General features: G+C 36.6%; 2 protein-coding genes across 3 annotated transcripts in view; one reads left to right on the top strand and one right to left on the bottom strand.

The window, feature by feature from the left end:
* ZPBP (zona pellucida binding protein) overlaps nt 1–9,154 on the bottom strand; it is a 148,015-nt gene extending 138,861 nt beyond the window's left edge. For both annotated transcript variants that reach the window (XM_012002122.1, XM_012002123.1), the window contains exons 1-2: nt 8,961–9,154; nt 5,316–5,396 (exon numbers count right to left, since the gene is read on the bottom strand). In XM_012002122.1, coding sequence (XP_011857512.1) covers nt 5,316–5,396; nt 8,961–9,087 — 208 coding nt within the window. In that variant the 5' untranslated portion in view covers nt 9,088–9,154. The remainder of the gene's footprint in view (nt 1–5,315; nt 5,397–8,960) is intronic.
* A 2,833-nt stretch (nt 9,155–11,987) lies between these two features.
* LOC105555265 (chromosome unknown open reading frame, human C7orf72) overlaps nt 11,988–23,146 on the top strand; it is a 66,714-nt gene continuing 55,555 nt past the window's right edge. The window contains exons 1-2 of the mRNA XM_012002121.1: nt 11,988–12,540; nt 20,869–20,966. Of these exons, the coding sequence (XP_011857511.1) occupies nt 11,988–12,540; nt 20,869–20,966 (651 nt within the window). The remainder of the gene's footprint in view (nt 12,541–20,868; nt 20,967–23,146) is intronic.

Raw genomic sequence — 23,146 nt, 5'->3', positions numbered from 1 at the left:
CAAAAAAAAAAATACAAAATGGCATTTATTATATACACTAAAAAAAAATAGAATAAACTAAAAGTGCAACAAAATATAAATAAAGGCTCAGTGAATTAACACATGAGTTAATGAAAATGGAAAACTAACTGACCTGAAAAGAATATGCGAAAGGTGAACGAGTTAAAAAGAGGGTCACAAATCTGAAAAGTGGCCAACACAGACAGATGCCAAGACCTTACATGAAAGAAGAAACGGAAGGCACAAAAAATCATGCAGTCAGTATATTATGGGCCAAAACCAATGAAATATCATATAATAATCTACTCAAGAGATATAAGAACTACCTAGTGAATTGGAATGGTAATCTATTTTAAGAATAAATTTAATATTATACGATAAAAGAAAATAAAAGGGAAATTAGTTACCCAGATAACATTTTATAATTCAGCTTTAAAAGTTGTCACTGGGGAGATCAATAAAAATGGCAGAATAAGGAACTCCAAAAATTATCTCCTTCATAAAAGTAATGAGGAAAAATGTAGAAACTATCACAATAAACATTTCCAGAACTCAAACTCAAAATTAATCAAATATAGCAATCCAGAAAACATTTATTCAAGAAAAACAACTGGATCTGATTTATGGGATGATTGTGTCCTCCCTCTCTTATTAATATGTTGAAGTCCTAATCTCCAGTACTTCAGGATATAAACTTATTTAGAAATAGTCTTTACTGAGGAAGTCAGGTTAAAATGAAGTCATCAGGCTGGGTCCAAATCCAATATGACTGATCCCCTTATTAAAAGGGGAAATTTGGAAACAAAATACAGAGGGAAGAGGATACAGAGTGATAGGGAAAAGATGGCAATTTAAAAGCCAAAGACAAATATCTGGAACAGATTCTTTCTTCAAAGTCTCCAGAAGAAACCAACTCTGTCAACACTTTGATTTTTGATTTCTAGCCACTACAACTGTAAGACAATAATTTCTGTTGTTTAAGCCACCCTGTCTATGGTTCTTTTGTTCCAGCATCCCTAAGGAACTAATTACAATTGGTAGAAACAGTGAGCTTGTAGCATTTTAACGTGCCTGATTTCCATGCCTCCTTTCCCAGCTCTGCAATAAGGAGCCATGACAACCAACAGTTTACAATCCCAGTGAGAACCAGCGGCCTGGCAGCCAATGGAAGGGGCAGGCATGGTTAGAATGCCTTCAAAGCCTCCTTCCCAGAGTACTATCAGTATGCGACCTGTGAGTCAACATCCTGGAAGATCTCACATTAAAGGCTGTCCATACTTGACCTGACTTGGACTTCGCCTACTGCAAAAAGCCTTTTCCCCAAAATAATTCATTAAAAACAATTAGAGGCCCTCATTTAACTTTGTGAACTGCCTGATATAGTGAACAACAATTGGGGAAAACAATAGGCTAACCAAAACCCTTAACAGGAAAAGTTGGGGAATGTCATGTCCACAGGAACTTTGAATTGTTCTGAATATTCCTGAAAAAATAGCAGGACACATTCATGCAAAGGACTGTGTACATGCCTAGGACAATCTGTATACTCAGTAAAGATGAAGAGGCCTTAAGTTCTCTCCTTTGGCTGAAATTGAGGTTCTGCACAGCATAAAGTGAATGATAAGGTAGAGTTGCCAACTATCTGAAAAGTATGTCACAACATGCACAAAGACACCCTCAGCAAAGACTAGGAGACTAACCGGTTCAAGATGTTTAATAAAAACTCTGTCCAATCATTAGCTTAACTAAGTTAATTAAGCAGAGATTTCAGCGGCTATGTGATAAAGAATACAAAACTTACACAATTAGTTCAGAAACTCACTGAACAAATACATGATATCAGCAAACAGCAGCAACATCACACTCTGGGAAGTAGAACGAATCTTATTTCCAGGGTTGCTATATTATTGTAAATGTCAAGTTTTCAACTAAAAATACGAGACATGCAGAAAACCAAGAAAATATGGCCATATGCATAAAAAAAAGTAGCCCGCTGAAACAGACTCCAAGGAAGGCCAGTTATTGGAGAAAGACCAAATATTGGACTTACTGGATAAAGATTTTAAGTTAGATATTTCACATATGATCAAAGAAAACCATGTCTAAAGTAATAAAGAATGTATGGTACTCCAAATAGAAAATATCAATAAAGATACAAAAATTATTTTTAATAAACTGCAGATTTAAAAGTACAATAACTGAAATGATAAATTAACTAGAAGGAATCAATAGCAAATTGAGAAGGCAGAAGAATTAGCAAACTTGAAGATAGATCAACATGGGATTATCCAGTCTGAGAAAAAGAAAAAAAAAAAGAATAAACATCAGTAACTTAAGAGACCTTTGAAAAAGCATTAAGCATATCAATGTATGCATAGTCAGAGTCCCAAAAGAGGGGAGAGAGAGAAAAAGAAATTTTTTAATATGACAAAACATCCCAAATTTGATTGAAAACATGAATCCACATATCCAAGAATTCAATTAACTCCAATTATGATAAACTTAAAGGAAATCCATACCCAGACACATCATAATCAAACTGTCAAAACCCATAAACAAGGAGATAATCTTGAAAGTAGCAAGAGAGAAGCAACTCATCCCACACAAGTAACTTTTGATTAATAGTTTCTCATAAAAAAGTCATAATGAAATAGAAAGTCTGAATAGGCCTAAAATGAGTGATTAAACTGGTAATCAGAAAACCTCCCACAAAGAAAAATTCAGCACCAAATGAAATTACTGGTGAATTTTACCAAACAATTAACAGAATTAACAACAATCCTTCACAAACTCTTCCAAAAGACAGAAAAGGAGGTAATTACATACCAACTTGTTCTATGAAGCCAGTATTACCTTAAAACCAAAATCAAAGGCATCACAAGAAATTTACAGACCAATCTTCCTTCTGAACATAGCCATAAAAATCCTGAAAACACTAGCAACCAAATCCAGCAACGTAAGAAAGGATTATACATCATAATCAACTGGAATTTATCCCAGGAATGCAAAGCAAATTCAAACTACGAAAATCAATGTGATGCATCATATTAACAGGATAAAGAATAAAAAACACATTATCGTTGCTATACATGGAGAAAAAGCATTTAGCAAAATTCAACCCCTTTCACAATAAAAGAACTCAACAAACTAAGAATTGAAGGGAACTCCGTAACCCTGATAAAGGGCCTCTACAAAAAACTCACAGCTAACATCATACTTAATGGTGAAAACTGATACCAGTTTTACATAGCATCAGTATGAAAATATCAATTGTGTTTCTACACGCTAGCAATGACCAATCCAAAAACTAACTGAATAAAACCATTCATTTACAATAGCATTGAAAATAATAAAATATTTAGGGGTAAATTTAACAGAAGAAATGTAACACTTGTACACTGAAAACTACAAAATATAATTCAGGGAAACTAAAGATCTAAATAAACTGAAATAATGGAAAGACACTTATCCAATTTCATAGATAAGAAGACCTAATGTTGTTAAGGTGACAATACTCCTAAAATTGATCTACAGATTCAATGAAATCCCTGTTAAAATCTCAATAGACTTTTTTGCAGAAATTGACAAGCTGATTCTAGAATACGGAATTGCAAGGGACCCAGAGAAGACAAAGCAATCTTAAAAAGAACAAATTTGAAGGACTCACACTTAATGATTTCAAAACTTATTATAAGCAACAATAATCAAGATAGCAAAGTATCAGCATAAGAATAGATATATAAATCAATTGTATAGAACTTAAAGTCCAAAAATAAACCCATACATCTGGGGCCAATTGCTTTTCAATACAAGTGCCAAGCCAATTCAAAAGAAAAAGAATAATCTCTTCAACAAATGGTGATAAAACAACTGGATAGCCATGTGCTAAAGAATGAGTATGACTTCTACCTTGCACCATACACAAAAATTGACTCAAAATAGATCTGAGGCCTAAATGTCAGAGTTAAAACTACAACATTCTTATAAAGAAATATAGGAATAACACTTTGTAACCACTGATTAAGCAATAATTTCTTAGATATGATACCTGAAGCACCAGCACCATATAAAAAATAGAAATTAGACTTCTTTATCAAAGTTTAAAACATATGCTTCAAAGAAAACATTAAGAAAGTGAAAACACAATCCACCGACTGGGAAAAATATTTGCAAATCATATATCCAATATATAGAATATATAAAGAACTCTACAATTCAACAACAAAAAGAAAACCACCCAATTTAAAAATGGGCAAAGGACTTGAATAGGTATTCTGCAAATGACGTATCCATATAGCCACAAAACACATGAAGAGTTACAACATCATTAGTCATTAGGGAAATGCAAATCAAAACCACAATGATACCAGTTTACACATACTACGATAGCTATAAAAAAAGAAGATGGACAATAACAATGTTTAGGATATTGGAAAATTTGAACCCTCATACATTGCTGGTGTGAAAGTAAAATAGCTTAGGCTCTTTAAAAAATAGTTTGGCAGCTCCTCAAAATATTAAACATAGAGTTACCATATGTCCCATATGTACTGCTAGGTAGAGAAGTGAGTATTATTTCACCCTAAAAAGGAATGAAGTATTTATGCACTCTATAACATGGCTGAACCTCAAAAACATTACACTAAGTGAAAGACAGACACAAAAGGGCACACAGTGTATGACTCCATTTATATGAAATTTTCAGAACAGGCAACTATAGAGACAGAAAGTAGGTAAGTACTTTCCAGGGCTGAAGAATGATTGCATAATGGATTACGTCTTTCTTTTTGGGGTGATGAAAATGTTGTAAAATTAGATAGGGGTAACAGTTGTCAATATATGTCCAATCTTGTCAATATACTAAAAACAACTGAACTGTGCACTTTAAAGGAAGAATTTTATGGCATGTGAATTTGCTACAACTTAAAAAACACCAAAACAAGCTGTAGTTGCTACACTTCATGTGACTATTGCAAATCTTTGAATCCAAAATATGTATGATTTGTATTACCATATTTGCACTACATACACTTAATATTATAGCTAATTATTATATAATAAAAATCCACTACAGGCAACTTTACATAACTTTTAGAAATAATTATTCTTTGTACACTTATGCAGTTATAGCTTACATTATTAGAACTGGATGAGTCTAACCATATGCAAACAACTTTAATCCACTTCTCTAGAAAGAAAAGGGCCTTAGGAGACTAGGATAACTGAAGAACATTAGCCTTTTGGACAAGACTGATAAAATTTAAACAAATGCTAATAATTTATTTAAAAATTAGTGAAAATATATTCATGAATACCTGGAAAATGTGTCGATCCCACTATTTTCACTGAATCTTTGGTCAAGCGAAAACCTCTTGGTAATCGAACCAAGTGTCCAACTATCAAAAAAAAAATGATCAACAATTTGTCTCATTAGATATTCTAAAATATTCAAGTATAGTATTACAGTATCTTTGGTATTGGTTGAGGGGAAGAGCCATAAGTCAATCTCCTCTAACAGTTGATATCACTCTTCCAACTCTATTCCCCCTCAAATGATCTGATAAATTTAATCTACCTACTGCTTCTCCATATTATATCTCACCTCTGATTTTTTCTAACTCCATTTAGAATACTCTCTTCATTATTAGAAGTTCACATCTCCCACAATTCAAGACGCAAATCACAAGTCCGTTCTCCTTCAAACCTCGTTTGTCCTTAGCACTTCTTACCTGCCACAGTACATCACCAGCACCTTTTTAATAACACTCATTCTACACTGTACTATAGTTCTTTGTTTTTAATTTCCATAAGTTTTGGAGGAACAGGTGGTATTTGGTTCCATAAATTCTTTAGTAAGGATTTTCAGATTTTGATGCACCCATCACATAACACTAAACCCAATTTGTAGCCTTTTATCCCTCACCCCCTTCCCACCGTTTCTCCCACCCCTGAGTCCCCAAAGACCATTGTATCATTCTTATGCCTTTGCATCCTCATAGCTTAACTCCCACTGATAAATGAGAACATGTAATGTTTTGTTTTTCCATTCCTGAGTTACTTCACTTATAATAATAGCCTCCAACCCCATGCAGGTTGCTGCAAGTGCCATTAATTCATTCCTTTTTTATAGTTGAGTAGTATTCCATATACGTATATATACACATATTTATATACACACACGTATATTTATGTGTGTGTATATATATACTCCCACACACACATAATTTATATATATACCATACACCACAGTTTCTTTATCCACTCATTAACTGATGGGCATTTGGGCTGGTTCCATGATTCTGCAATTGTGAATTGTGCTGCTATAAAAATGTGTGTGCAAGTATCTTTTTCATATAATGACTTCTTTTCCTCCAAGTAGACACCCAGTAGTTGGACTGCTGGATCCAATGGTAGTTCTACATTCGGGAGTTCCAATGTGGAGTTCTTTAGGGAATTTCCACAATTTTCCGCAACGGTTGTACTAGTTTACATTCCCACCAGCAGTGCAGAAGTGTTCCCTTTTCACCACATCCACACCAACATCTATTAATTTTTATTTTTTGTTTATGGCCATTCCTGCAAGAGTAAGGTGGTATCACACTGTGGTTTTGATTTGCATTTCTCTGATAACTAGTGATGTTGAGCATTTTTTCATGTTTTTTGGCCATTTGTATAACTTCTTTTGAGAATTGCCTACTCACGTCTTTAGCCCACTTTTTGATGGGGTTGTTGGGAGTTTTTTCTTGCTAATTTGTTTGAGTTCCTTGTAGATTCTAGATATAGATTCTAGATATTAGTCCTTTGTCAGATGTATAGATTGTAAAGGTTTTCTCCCATTCTGTGGTTATCTGTTTACTCTGCTGACTGTTCCTTTTGCTGTGCAAAAGCTCTTTAGTTTAATTAAGTCTGGCATTTTTGTCATTGTTTTTGTTGCATTTGCTTTTGGGTTCTTGGTCACGAAATCTTCGCCTAAATGGTGCTGGGATAATTGGAAAGTCACATGCAGAAGAATGATACTGGATCCTCATCTCTCACCTTATATAAAAATCAACTCAAGATGAATTAAGGACTTAAATCTAGGACCTGAAACTATAAAAATTCTATAAGATAACATCAGAAAAACCCTTGTAGACACTGGCTTACATTGTACTATAGCTCTTGATGCACACATATCATTTTCCTTATTAGATTATAAGCTCCACTGATAGTGGGATCAATGTTTATGTTAACTTATCAAATATCAGTATCAAACACTACACCTCACACATTGTAAATATTAAATAACAATTGTGAAACATATTCTGATAGTCTTCATTGTTAAATGAGCAAATGTGATGGGCATAATAATGTGAGGGGCAGTATAAAAATACAATAAAGCATTATACTCAAATAGCCTTTAGCAGACAGGAATAGCAAAGTGCAAAGAAAAGGATGTGGTATCAAAGCCAGAGGACTTGAGTTTAAATCCTAATTCTGCCATGTACTGGTTGTAGGAAAATCACTTTTGACTCTAGGAGTTTCAGTTTTCTCATATGTAAAATGGGACTAATAATAATTCCATCCTTACAGTTACTGTAGAAAATGAGAATACTGTAAAAATTGTAAAAAGGTATATAAGAGGCCTTCACTATTCATCACCTATAAGATACTAACTGCTTATTCTATTTCTTATACCTCAAAGGTCTAATCTCATTTCATCAAAAGATCACCAGGTAAAATTTTAAAATAAAAACCTTTTCACACCTAATACACGACCATGAACCATATCCAAGAAGCTTCTTTCTCCTACATGGCAACTGATGGCTATCAGTTATTCATATACTTATAGAATAATCATCTTTGGATTCCTGATGCCTGGACTTTGATTTTTAAATCTCTATTGACTCTATTTACTTACTTTCTCCTCCCCTATCCCCTGCCTACCTCCACATTCCTTTTACATTTATATTCTTGGAGGACTTCTTTTTCTCATTATTCCTTATTTGAACAACTTTTTTCATATGAAGCAAATCTGTGATTTTATCAATTCTGGGAGATATTTTGTTTTATGAGTCTAGAATTTCAACACGAAATAATGCAGCCCAAACCTTTCTAGTTAAAGAACAGTTCAATTAAACTTTCACTTCCTTCCTCAGTGTTTGTTCATCAGTATCTTAAATGTATTTTTTGTTTGTTTGTTTTGTTTTTTTGAGACAGAGTCTCGCTCAGTCGCCCAGGCTGGAGTGTAGTGGCGCGATCTTGGCTCACTGCAAGCTCCGCTTCCCGGGTTCACGCCATTCTCCTGTCTCAGCCTCCTGCCTAGCTGGGACTACAGGCGCCCGCCACCGCGCGCGGCTAATTATTTTTGTATTTTTAGTAGAGATGGGGTTTCACCATGTTAGCCAGGATGGTCTCGATCTTCTGACCTTGTGATCCGCCCAAATCGGCCTCCCAAAGTGCTGGGATTACAGGCGTGAGCCACTGCGCCCTGCCTTAAACGTATTTTTAAAACAGTATAGAAAAGTACTTCAATTCTTTAGAGGTCAAAACTTTAAAATCGCATTATTTCCTATATTTTACAGCTAAAACCAATAGATGGCGCTCCACCATCACGGATAATTTCAAAGCAGCACGTTGCCTATTCACTTTGAAAAACACTGAGCACATCATTACAGAGTTCACACACTGAAATGCAAATCTGGCAGATGACCCATGGACTGAATCAAGGAGTTTATTAACAAAGCAATTTAATTTTAAAACTTCAACTGTGGGTGATCTATCTATACCTTCATTTCCTGTCATTCACTCTTCTATGCAAATACAGAGTGCGACTTCCATAAAAAACAAACCTTTCTTGTCACGTATTAGTGAGCAAGGTGTCTATATAACAGGGATGCACGTGACACAAGAAAAGGCAATTCGAAGAGTAGGGGAAGCTGCGGTTGTCCCCGCGGAGCTGGCGCGGCGGCGCGGACCCTCACCTGATGAGGGCACCCGCACGAGGAAGGCGGAGATAAAGAGGAGGATGGCGGCCCGAGAGAGCAGGGAGCCGGCGGCCCGGGTCCGCCGCCTGCCCCGCCGCGCCGGGCCGAGGGCCGAGGCCTCCATCCACACGCCGCCGTCGCTGCCCACCGTCCGCGCGGAAGGTCGTTAAGCGACGCGCCTCCACCTGCAGGCGGAAGTTGGCCGGCGGAGGACCGGAACGACGGACCTGATGGACGTGCTCCCACTTCCGCCGGGATGGTAGACTGGGGGTCCGCCTGTGTCTCCACGTAGCTGGTGGGGCCTGCACTCGCCTGCTTTGCTGTGCGGCCCCCAGGCCTTCAGGACAACACCGCCACGCAGGGCATCCTCAAGAACATAAGTGATTTGTCCAAGATCCTAGAGCTGAGAGAGAATCGTTGGGCCTCAAAGCCAGTGCTTTTACCTTTGCAAAGGGTTTGTGATCAGAGGGAAGGCCCTTTTTGTAAGCCAGGTGGTAGATGTGGGACCCAGTTTCGAACAACCGATAGTGAGAATGTATGAGTTAAGACGTGTAGAGCCCTCAGTGGATTGCTTTGATCTAGTAATGTCAGCAGCTAGTATTTTATGGATGTGTGGAACTTAATTGGGAGATAAATGCAATACACAGTGGGAATTAAAGGTAAGTAAGGCCTTCAGCCTCAGAAAGAAGCTTGATGGAAGGACAGAGGAAACAACCATAGATGAAGTTTACTTTCTAAAATAGACTGGAAAATCATCTTATAGTATCACCTAAATTCAGCAAAACATACAAAACCATCTATCCTGTGTGGGAGACCAGAATATACCTTCTCAAATATGAAGGATTGCTGCCCTGAAGACAAGAACCAGCGGATGCAGGAGAGCTGTCCACCTTCCCTCTTTTTACCTAGAAGCAAGATATAGATTTAGAAAAACAAAAGGTATCCTGCCCTGCTCCTTTACCAGGGAGAATAAAGGTTAACCACTGAAGACAGCTTCAGACCCTCATTAGCCTTGAAATGATGCCAGAGGAATTAATATTAGGTTTTTTTTTTTTTAACCATCTTTTGTCTGCTCTTTGTTTGCTTAGCCCAAGTTACTGCCTATAGAGACTCAGAGTCGTTTTCCTTTGTCACATCTCTAAAAATTTCCTAGTCTTTGTTGAAGATGCTATACAAGCTGGAATTCAAAGATGCTTCTTTGAGAACTACTCTTTCTCTGGGTGTTCCTCATATATAAATGAAATATATTAATGAACTTCTGTTTTTCTCTTGTTAATCTGTCTCTTGTAAAGCATTCATTCTAAGTACAAAGTTATGGGGATTATTTTTTTCCCATACACAGCCTAAGAGGCCATTTATGGCCAGAACTTGTTTTAGAGAAATTGAAAGAAACTCATGCCTCTACTTTCCTGCTGCTGGAAGGATTTACTTAATGGGAGCAGAGCTGTGATAGAAATAAAGCAGTTGGTGCAAATACACTGAAGAATGAAGTTTGAGCAACTAAATATAGAATGCCTAATTACAAATGAGTTACCACTTTTGATATGAAGAAATGAGTGATCATGGGTGGGCTAAAAACTGTCACTTGATATACTATGATCTGACTGAGGGATTTAAGACTGACAGTCTAACCACCTAATTTAATCTCCTCACTTGTTTAATAATATATCTCAAAATTGTGAAGACTTTCAGTGGGGCATAGGCATTCTGATTATACCAAGCATATCACCCTTGACAGTTGGCCTGATTAATGATTATGTGCCTTACTCTTCAAAGCTAGAATCTTGCCTGTTCTAACATTTTTGCTGCAGTAAGGATGATGTGAACTTTTACCCCAAATTCTAATACTTGAATTTCCTCTTATAGTAGTTCATGCAAGATGAAATTATGCAGGTAAAAGAGTTTTTAAGTGAACCAATATATTAGTGATTTAAATGATACTGTATGTGTAGACAGTTAACTGACACCCATTGTGGTTTCCTAAAATGAATTTAAAACTCTTACTGTTCTTACTCTGGACACCATGGTAAATTTAAGGTAAGTAAAGATAATTTAGGGTATGTAAATATGTACCTGTACTTTCATTATAATTTTCTGTTTTTCTTAAAAATTAGATATACTGGGGCTGGGCGCGGTGGCTCACGCATGTAATCCCAGCACTTTGGGAGGCTGAGGTGGGCAGATCACAAGGCCAGGAGATCAAGACCATCCTGGCTAACACGGTGAAGCCAGTCTCTACTAAAAATACAAAAAATTAACCAGGCATGGTGGTAGGCGCCTGTAGTCCCAGCTGCTCAGGAGGCTAAGGCAGGAGAATGGCATCAACCCAGGAGGCGGAGCTTGCAGTGAGCCAAGATCGTGCCACTGCAGTCCAGCTTGGGCAACATAGCGAGACTCCGTCTCAAAAAAAAAAAAAAATTAGATATACCAATTTAACTTTAGTATTGTTTGTATTTTGCAGTGCATTTATATTTACATTTATTTAGATAGCAAGTGTTATATCTATAAATACTTAATTGTAGTCACATATATACTTTTGGGAAATATGTTGTCACTGAATTAACTGCTTTATTTACCCTCCTTAAATATATTTTATACCCATAAATACCAACTTATGGAAGATCTTAAAATAAGTAAATGAACACAGCTTTCCTGAGCACTGGGTAGAAAAGTATCATGGAAATATTAGTACCAAGGCTATTTTTGTTTTTCTTAAGAATTAAATTATGATGTACATAATAAATCGTTCAATGTGTTAAGAGTTCTAGCCGTTGCCAAGCAACAAGGGCTCTGCTTTTCTCTCCTTCTGTCCTGTTCCTTCATTGCCCTATTCTTCCTTTGGTGGAGGAAAATATTTACCTTAAAAAGAAAAACAAAATTATCTGCCAACATTTAGAAAGCTGAGTCAATTTTATACTAGTTTAACACCGATCTTGAGTTATTGGAAATAGAGTTTATATAGTTAAAGATAAAGGAATTATCAGAAATACTTTATAGTTATCAAAACTTCTAAAGAGAAAGGCCATGGATGTAGAGATTCAGGACACACCTGGAAAGATAAGTATTTCTAAAAGGTCCATCCTTTCAGGAACTGTTGAGAATATAGATTACCCACACTATTGTGATCTCTTAAGAAAAATGAACATGCCTTTTGTGAAAGGTCTTGAGAACAGACATAACTATGGCAGATTTGAAAAGAAATGCAACCCTGCTTTTCTTAAATTTCACCCTTATCCCCCTTCAGTTTTGCCAGACTATCATTTACATTATCCTTATCCCCCACCATATGGGCCACATTATCCATTATTTCCACTTCGGGATGATGTGACCTTAGGTGATTCTTGTTCAGGGTTTATGAGTCCTGGTGGTGATGCTGATTTAAATCCTGGCATTGGCAGAACCATACCAACCCTAGTGGATTTTAGTGATGTGAAACCTCAACATCGAGTTCCCAGACCAGACACAGGATTTCAAACAACAATAAAAAGGCAAAAAATTCTATCAGAAGAACTCCAACAGAACAGGAAATGGAATTCCAGGGGAGTGCCGGACATTTCTATCAGAGCAAGACTTGGAGGTAAGTGAAGTGACATGAACTTTATATTTTTTAAATACTCGAGGGAAGAGAGTATCGACATAAGATTCAATATTTAGGCAGTTAAATTTACAAAATTACAATGATGTGAAAAAGGTTTTATTTTTAAATTACAGATTATAAGAAAGGAATGATAAACCTTATAAACTTATTTGTAAAAGAAAATTTGTTCTTTAAGAAAAGAATATTCATTAAGCGATTCACACAGATTATATAACATTATTTATTCTAGATATATGGATAAGCTTGTTTTACCACAGGGGAATTTATGTATCACTTTGATAATTTTATAGAATTCTCCTTATCTGTCTCTCTGCTTTGAAAGAATTAATTCACTGATGATTATGAAAGAGTTAGTTTTAAGGATTGAAATAAAATGGGAAAAATTTAAGTACTTGAACATAAACTTTTTGGTTCCAATCAGAACAGAAGCTGAAATGAAGCAAACTGCATAAATAACTCCACAGCCATGGAGGCAGGATTGATGACTCCTTACTGACATCTGCACCATGTGGTTTCTCTGTAAGAACTCCTGTAAATGGAGTTCTTCTAAATGATAAGAAACACCTCCAAAAGAAAGCCATAGGTATTATTTCCTGTATAAAAGCTGTCTGGCAGACAGGAATGTAAAAAGATCAACATTTTTTAGCTTGTGAAAAGGAAAGGACCAGATGCTATAGGAAGAAGACTTTTAAACATTATTCCAAGAAATAATAGATTGAAGAAATGATTTAGCAAAGCTAACATAGGGCTAAAATGGTGTTAACAGACTTTGCACCACCAAGTCAGAACCAAGTATAGAGCTCATCTATCCCATGTATTTCACTGCCTGAATCGGTGAAACAGAGGAATTCAGAGAACAGGCTTTATACTCAGACTATCTAGCGTTGAACTCTGGCAAAAAACTAAGTTGCTGTACAACCCAGGGCTAGTTACTATTCTCTTTATGCCTGTGTATCCTCACTTGTAAAACTCACCTAAGAGTAAAACTTCATAAGATAATAGTAAGGGCCATTTTATGTAATTCATGTAAAAACACCTAAAATAAAGAATTAATGTCAGATTGTAAGAAGTCCAAAATTTTCAGTTTCTTCATACATAAATTAGGAATAATAGTACTTCTTTTATACATTTGTAAGAATCAAATGAATTAACACTTGTAAAGTGCTTAGCAGAATCCCTGAAACCTGATAAAACATTTCATTAATAGTAGCTATTATTATTAGCTATTAAGAGTTTCAAAAAGTAATACCTGCAATTTGGGGACAGAGTTCAATATAATTTGTCCTAGGCTTTCAATGACTTTGTACATCCTGGAAACAATCATTAATTGTAAATGATAAGTACTTTCAGGTTTTAAACCTAAAAACACATTATTTCTAATACATTTTCATAAAGACGGACATTTCAGAATTAATTTCATCACACACCGGTATGCTCTTCAGTGGACTTTCACAAATATCAAAGAAAGATCATAAAATATGATATTGCTGATTTCTCCTTGCCCCATTCCAAACTTGTGTAGACCTTTTACTGAGTTTAGCACTTCCTTTCTTGATCCAGTTGCCTCTTTTTATCATCTACCAATTAACTCTTCTAAACTTATTCTAATTATATTCAAATCCTTTATAGAACTCTGCCTCTCATTGCAGTAGATGATCCAATCTTTGTTATCACAGAAGAAATAGAGCTTGTCTATTGTCACTTCCTTGATTGTCCTCCGCTTTGGCCTCCTGATATCAATATTGATACCACTTTGTATGTCTTTCTTTTTTTAAACCATTGTATTAAGTCACATTGCATGACAAAATACTAAAGACTGGGTGGCTGAAACAACAGATATTTTTTCTCATAGTTCTAGAGGCTGGGAAGCCAAGAATCAAGGAATCGGTATATTTGATTGCTGGTGAAGACCTTCTTTCTAGTTTATAGAAGGCTTCTTTCTCCCTGCATCCTCAGAGAGTGCTCTAGTCTCCCTTCCTCTACTTAACACTAATGCCATCATGGAGGTCTTACCTTCTTTGCCTCATCTAAAGCTAATTACCTCCCGAAGGCTTCACCTCCAAATAACATCACATTGGGAGTTAGGCTTCAACACACGAATTTGGGGTGATACAGACATTCACCATAACCATTTATATAGTTAATTAGTATTAAGCAGTATATTCATACTGTGCAAATATCACCACCATCCATCTCTGGGATTCACTTCATCTTGCAAAACTGAAACTCTTTACCCATTAAACAACCCCCTATTTCCCTCCCTGCCAGGAGTTAGGGACTCATGGCAACAACCATTATATCTTCTGTTATCTATGATTTTGACTACTTAAGTTTCCTCACTTAAGTGAAATCACATATTATTTGTCCTTTGTGATTGGCTTATTTCACTTACCATAATGTCCTTCAGGTTCACCCATGTTGTAGCATATGTCCATAATTTCTGTGTGTATTAGGTCTATTTGGCCTATGTTTTATTCAAGTACTCTATGTCCTTATCGATCTCCTGTCTGGATGTTGTATTCATTATTAAAAGTGAGGTACTAAAATATCCTACCATTATTGTATTGCTGTCTATCTCTTCCTGCATTTATGATTCTCTTGACCTTGGTAAACATTTTTTTGTGACAGTTTTCTGTCGGGTACATTATTTAACTCCATTTTATTAGGATTGGTTTCTGAAAATCTATCTTCTTCCTTTGTTTGGAGGATCTTTGCCTGATTCTTCATTTTCCTTGACTGTAGAGGTGTTCGCACATTAGACAAAACAGGCACTTCTTCCATTCTTAATGACCTGGTCTTGAAAATGAGACGACCTTCACCCTTCAGCCTGGCCAGAGATTTGGGAACCTCTGCCAACTGTTTTCCTTCCCAAGGGAATATGAGAGATGGGATTTTTGTTCACTTGCTCTATGCTGAGGAGGGGGTGAGCTATGGTGTCTACTAGCCCAAACTCCCATTTCCATTATCCCATAGGCAACTAGACTGTGCCAGATTCATCAGAGTTTCATGATTGGTGAGACAGATACTGTTTTTTGGGGCAGCCCCAGAGAAGCTGCGGTCCTGAATCAACTCTTGGATCTATGATGACTATCTCTAGATCTAGATCTGTGGCATCTACAAGCCCAGCCTGCTTTCTCCGTCTTCCCCCAGGGGGTTAAACTATGTTGAATTTATCAGAGTTCCAGGACTGGTAAGATAAATCCTAGTTCTTTAGGCAACTACCAAGAAGTTGGGGGGTTGAACACATGAGTGAATCAACCTTTTCTAGGGGCTGAAAGTGAGGATTATTTAAAATCTGCTTACTCTGTGCTGAGCATATGGGAGAGTCTGTGCTATCTACCAGTCCAGAATGCAATCTCTGTTCACTCTTGGATCATTAGATTGTACCAAACCCCTCAAGGCTCCAGGACTGGCAAGACAGAAGCCAGTCCTGGGGGAAGCCCCCTTGGAAAAGTTGGGGTGCTAAACATGGGAACCAATCGAGGGGAGAACATCCTGAGTGAATATGGGAGCTAGGAAATCTCTTCCTGATTGTCTGGTACTGTACCAGGGGCAGGGAATCTGCAAGAGGGTGACTCAAATCTCCATATCAGCTTCAGTGCATCTGTTTTGCATTCTGTCAAGGTGCAGGAGCCTTTCAGTTAGTTTCTGTATTTCTCACAAAGGCAACTTGTTCATGAATTGTTGCCGAATCAGTTTGTTAATTGGGGAGAGGAAGTTCAGAGTTTCCTACTCTGCCATCTTGCTAAGGTCATTCCCCATAAATTTTGTTGTTTAAATTTTCATTTTTCGGCTGAGCGCGGTGGCTCAGTAAGCCCAGCACTTTGGGAGGCTGAGGCAGGTGGATCACGAGGTCAGGAGATCGAGACCATCCTGGCTAATATGGTGAAACCCCATCTCTACTAAAAATACAAAAAAGTAGCCAGGCGTGGTGGTGAGCGCCAGTATTCCCAGCTACTCGGGAGGCTGAGGCAGGAGAATGGCGTGAACCTGGGAGGCGGAGTTTGCAGTGAGCCGAGATCATGCCACTGCACTCCAGCCTGGGCGACAGAGCGAGACTCTGTCTAAAAAAAAAAAAACAAAAATCATTTTTCTCAAGATAATTTCCCATTTCCTTTATGATTTCTTATTTGATCCTTTGTTTCGTGGCATCATGTTTAATTTCTATATATCTGTTAATTTTCCAGTTTCCCTTCTTTTGTTGATTTTTAGTTTCATTTCATTTCGACTGGAAAAGACACTGTATGATTTTAACCTTTTAAATTTATAAAGAAGTGTCTTGTGGCCTAAAATATTTTCTATTCTAGAGAATGTCCCATGTGTGCTTGAGAAAAATGTATATCCTGCTGTTGTTGGGTGAATTGTTCTGTTAGGTCAAATTGTTTTATAGTGTTGTTCAAGTTCTCTATTTCCTTATCGATCTTTGTCTGATCATTCTGTTACTGAAAGTGGATATTAAAGTATCCAATAATTATTGTAGCAGTGCCTAGTTTTCTTTTCAATTCTGTCAATGTTTATTTCTTGTATTTTGAATCTCTGATATTAGGTGCATATAAATAAAATAGAGAATAGAAAAACAACATGTACAAACAACTAAACCTAAAGTTGTCCTTTTAAAAATCAACAAACATGATCTACTTTAGCTATATTAAGAAAGATAACTCAAGTAAGACCATTAACAAAGGGCATTTTAGGTGTTATGAAAACCTATATGTAACCAGTAGATGGTAGAAAATACATGGAGAAGAAGACAAAATACATAGAATGGTTCTTGAATTTTTCTGCTATAATAGTTTTTGCATTCCTTAAAAGCGCAATATTATGATATTTTACAATAAAAATAACAGGACCTTTGGGAAAATAGGATTCATGGCAGATGCCCTCAAACTCATATCATTTTATAGGTTACACATGAATCCTTCTCACAATAAAAATATGATCATGGTTTTAAACATTTTAAATTCCTAAGAAGTAAGGAAAATACTATAGTGCTTTCCTTAACAGAAGACTTGACATTTACTTTTTGGTATGAAAGTGATGAAGTGGGATGGTGAGTTATGAAGAAGAGATGAATGGTAGCTCGTCCAAAAGTGATCCTCAGCAATTCACCCTGTTCCTGCATGTGCCTGCCACTCTTGCCAATAAACTCTGTTTACTTCCCATGTTGACATTGGGCCTGGACATTTGACTGGCTTAGGCCAATTATAAATTAGTAAGCATTGTGCAAATGGAGACTTGATAAGCACTTGCGCATTGGGATTAGTCCTCTTCAGAGTCTTCTCTGGGATCTCAGTCACTATCCTGTGAAAGACAAACCTATGCCCACAGAAACAAATACAAGACACTTGCTGGTATGCCCACCTAAACCCCCAGTTAATGGTCTATACCAACTTGCCAGCCATGTGGGTGAGGCCATTTTTGAACCTTTGCAGCTCTTGAAACTGACACCACGTGAAAGAACCACCCCCAACTATCTTCTGAATTCCAGGAGAGAATAAGTGGTTGACTTAAGCCATTAAGTTTCAGAATTGTTTGCTTTTCAAATAGTACATACTGAAACAGAGTGGAGGAAAGGATATCCTCATACTTAGACTTAAATTTGATGACTCTGAGGTGTAATTCATTGTCCAGAGTCCTTCTAATCTGTCTTAACGTTAGAATTCAAGTTTTATTATTCTCCTAATTTCCTGCTTTTTCAAAGCAGTTGTTTGAATGGCTCCAAATAAGATAGATACCACAAAATGCCATCCTGTTGCTCTTGGCACAATAGACTTCTAGAGAGTTTCCTTTGTCCGCTGTGTCACAGACAGAATCATCCTCATGGTTCTTAAAACTGAAATCACTATGGGATTCAGCATTCCTTTCCTCCCTTTGCTTTGGCCTCTCACCTCTATGTCTGTATTAGTTTTCTCTTGCTGCTGTAACAAATTGACACAAACTGGAAAGTTTACAGTGAAGCCCATCAATCACAGTTTTGTGGATCAGAAGTCTGGGGAATGTCATCTGGGTCTTCTCTTTAGAATCTATGATAATAATAATGCCAAAATTGGCCGGACACGGCCGTGGCTCATGCCTGTAATCCCAGCACCTTGGGAAGCCAATGCAGGCGGATTATCTGAGGTCAGGAGTTCAAGACCAGTCTGGCCAACATGGTGAAACCCCGTCTCTACTAAAAATATAAAAATGATCTGGCCATGGTGGCATGTGCCTGTAATCCCAGCTACTCAGGAAGCTGAGGTGGGAGAATTGTTTGAACCCAGGAGGTGGAGGTTGCAGTGAGCAGAGATCGTGCCACTGCACTCCAGCCTGGGCAACAGATTGAGACTCTGTCTCAAATAAATAAATAAATAAAGCCAAAATCAAGGTGTTATCTTGATTCTTATCTAGAGGGTCTGGGGAAAAATCAACTTCCAAGCACATTCAGATTGTTGCAGAATCCAGTTTCTTCCATCTAAATTGTTTATTTCCTCATGCACTGTCAGCCAGGGGACTCTGTCTGCTCCTAGAGGCTACCCATATCCTACTCATGTGATTGCCTCAAGCTTCAAAGTCGACAATGGTGCACTGAGGTCCACTGATACTCTACTCTCTAACAGGCCCTTCTAAACCCACAGACTATCCAGCATCCACTTGTTCTGTATTCCTCCTTTGAAAATCCCCATTGCAGATTCTGTCCCGAGTTTCTCAGTCAAATATTGACTGAATTATCATCAATCATCATCATTATCATCGTCATGAAAATAGTATTACTACATTAGTACTAAAAATACTAATGATATTACAACTACTAATTGTTAATTAATAAACATGTTGAACACTTAAACTACATGCCATAGTTCGCTTATTTCTTTGTATTCATTAATTATAGTTTTTATAACTCTGGCAATAGTCATTAAAGGTGAGGAAAATGAGGCTCAGATGGGTCAAATAACTCATGAAGGTCACTCTGGAACCCAAGCAAGTAAGTATATACATACATACATAATATATATACTTGTAAGTATATATTATATGTAATATATAATGTATATACTTGTAAGTATATAAGATCATATATAATATTTATATATACAATATATAATATTAGATAGATGGCATCTGTGATAGAGCTCCACCAGAGTGGCACCCACAGATGACCATGGAGCTCCTATCCTTCCCTAAGCACCTCTCACAATGCATCTCTCTCTTGCTTCAACATCTCTGTGCTGTCCATCCTGATCTCAAATTTTAACTTTTAAATTTACATTTTGCCAAGTTGGATTAATTCGTGGAACAGAGCTATGAGGTAGAGGACCAAGTCAGAAGCCCCCATGGGATAAGAGAAATGATCTCTATGGAAACTACCAGAGGCACTGCAGTTCACCTATGCTAGTCACCTGCCCAAACCAAAGTAATCAATCTCTCTTATTAAAACCTTTCTAGGGCAATTCATCTGCAGGTTGAGTCCGAGGTTTTCGTGCCCTGACCTTGGACTATTTCTTTTGCTTATCTTCTACCATTTCCTATCTACCATTTTACAATGTGCTATACCTAACATATTTTAATTTCTGTATACATTAATAGGCTCTCACAGAGCAGGACTACCATTGCACATACTGTTTCCCTTCCTGGAACAACTACCCTTCCTCTACTTCTCCTTTTTCATCCAAGTTCTGCTTAATTGTCAGGGTTAGATCAGGTGTTATCTTTGAGGAGATGTTCCTAAGCCCCGACAAACTGGTTGGACTAGGTATTCTTAGGTATCCTTCCTATGCACCCCCACAGCACTCTGAGCTCAGCTATTTCTGTATTGTCACACCATATTGATATTATCTACTTATATGTTTGTACTTTCTATTTGCTTATGGACGCCTCAAAACCAGGAGCCCTGTTTTTCATCTTTATATAAAAGCTTCCAATTACAGTGTACCAAATATTTTTGAAGGCTGCTTTTTATATTTGTTAGTTTTTTAGGACTTCTAATCTATCATTACATGAATTATCTGCATAATAACCAGACTCACCTTGTGTCATCACCATCCCCAACATGTCTGTGTGCACATACATCGATGTATAGTACCAAATAGGTATCTTCCAGTAATAAGTAAGAAATAACAAGTGATTCTGCACTATTATAATTAGGCTCACATAGAAATTCCAGAGCTATTCTGTTCTCACAGCTAAAAGATCCAGAAAAGTTATTAAATAATCCATTAAAAAATGAATTACAATCACACAGTCTAGCTTCTAACAGTAAATATTTCTGTTGAAAAAGAACTTTTATTGTGTTTTTAACCAAAATCCCATTCACTTGTTTTGTGTTTTCAGGTTGGACAAGCCCGCTGAAAGTTACTCCTTTACAACCTCATCATGAAGGACGCTCAATAAGTCACATATTTACATTCGATGAGGAGGCAACATGTGCAGTAAGATTTTCTTGCTGGGTGTTATTATACAATATATGTAATTAGTTTATTTCATTGTTTAGTTATTAGATATTGTATGCCCTAGATGAATAGCTACTATGTATATAGTTCTTCCTATATTCCAGGTATCGTGCAGACCCTTGCAGTCAATGTATATTATGCATTACCTTGCATTATTCCTACAATACATGGGGGAAGAGTGAGTAGTAGATGCAGCTGGTGCCCATCACAGACTCCCTTCACTGGCAAGTGTGTCTATTCCCAGTAGCAGTGAGTGATGACCACTGAAAGGCTAACAGCCACAAGACTACAGGACTGCACCTTCTCATGCTGTCTCTTTCAGATTTTGGTCAGTGACTGACTGACTTCTTAGGGCAACAGATAAATGCTACTCTCCAGCTGAGACTGCATTCTCACTAACTTCTTTTCCTTCTCCTATTCTACTGTCTTCACTCCCCTTGGCCTGAGGGTATTCCCACAATATATCACTTGAACAACAATCCTGTCTGAATCCCTGCTCCTTAACCAGTAGTGTTGTTATTCTCATATCATTTGAGAAAACAGAATCCCAATGATGTTGAGTAACTGACTTTTGATAAGACAGATAATAAATATAAAACCAAAATTTTAACGTAAATATTTTTCAGAATTTAAGGAATATGTTCTTAATCATCTTCCTGTGTCGATTTTATAGTCTCTAAATCCTTGGCATTTAAATTGAGATACTTAAAGACTCCTAAGACATACACAGAGATATAAAAACATTTTTTAAAAAAGCTTTATTGAGATATATGTCATGCACCATAAAATTCAGTCCCTTAAAGTGTGCAATTCAATGTTCTTAGAATATTCACAGAGTTGTGCAACCATCACCACAATCTAATTTTAGATTTTTATTACCTCAAAAAAAATCCATATTCATTAGCAGTAAAGGTATGAATACATTGTAAAGAATCAATTTCCATTTCTGTAACTCCTATATGTATTTCTTCTAAAATTCATCTGCCTGGGAATTTACCCGTATAGTGCCATGTTGATTTCTTTTTTTCTCACTTTTTCCTTCACAATAACCCTTTCTAGTTTACCACAAAGGGAAATGAGGCATACCTCTCACATATTAACAGCTGTACTATGGTACATGGCCATGAAACAAAGAGCATGAGTCATTTAAAGTACATGTCCTCAATGCCTCCTTTACTCAGGATGTCACACACATGGTAGGACTTTATGTTTTTCTTTGTCCTACACATTTTTCTTTTATAAGAAAATTATGGTATTAGAAATAGTGGCAATTTTGTCTGTTCTAGGCTATTCTGAATTTAGACAAAATTCATAATGTGATTGCAAAGGTAATGAAAATTTTTATTTATTAGTTTTACTTATTCTATCTTAAAACTCTTATCAAAAGATCCATTGGTCCTGTAGGTAAATCCTGTGAGAGCAAATCAAAGTGAACCTTATAAGAAATTGAAGACCTCGTTGCCTTTTTAAAAAAATCTATGCTACAAATTTATGGCAAGATTCCATGCTTTAACTATTTTAAAACTAGAATTCTGAAGTAGGAACTTGTCATGGAAAGGCTTATTAGCATACTTATTTAAATTTAAAATACGTTTCGACTTTTTATAGCAGTGAATAAATCTAGGTATTATTTCCAGTAGTGGAAGCTAAGTAATATGGGCCAATATTTCCAATGGCAAAACAACTGGATTAATGTTCCTTTTTTCTAATAAGGTAGAGAGAAATTACTAGGCCAACAAGAGGATAGATGCTCTAAAATTTAAGCCTAGCACTTAGGGCCACTTTGATACTGAAAGAATTTGTAATTTTTGAAGAGGCAACCAAAAGTTTGATTTGAACTTTTGGTGGTCTCATAGGAGTAAAAGATCAGAGGCTGGAATGATCCATGAAAAACACCTATGACTGTGGGCTGAATACCTGGAGGCCTGAATCCTACAAGTAAGGATAGGTCAATCATAGAAAGCACTTGAACAGACTGCAGCCTAGCTTAATCCAAGTAAACAAGAAAACTTTCAGTCCTGAACTAGGATGAAGGTGATCCTAGACTGCTCTCATTTCCAGAAATCAGACAGAAGTAAACAACATTTTTCTTTGAAGGAAGATATTATCTTATTAAATCTCAAAGTATTTTTATTAAAACTTTTTTTTTTTTTTTTTTT

Source organism: Mandrillus leucophaeus, unplaced genomic scaffold (assembly GCF_000951045.1).
Source record: "Mandrillus leucophaeus isolate KB7577 unplaced genomic scaffold, Mleu.le_1.0 Scaffold678, whole genome shotgun sequence".
NCBI classification, from domain to species: domain Eukaryota; kingdom Metazoa; phylum Chordata; class Mammalia; order Primates; family Cercopithecidae; genus Mandrillus; species Mandrillus leucophaeus.
This window is presented reverse-complemented; position numbering and strand designations above follow the sequence as displayed.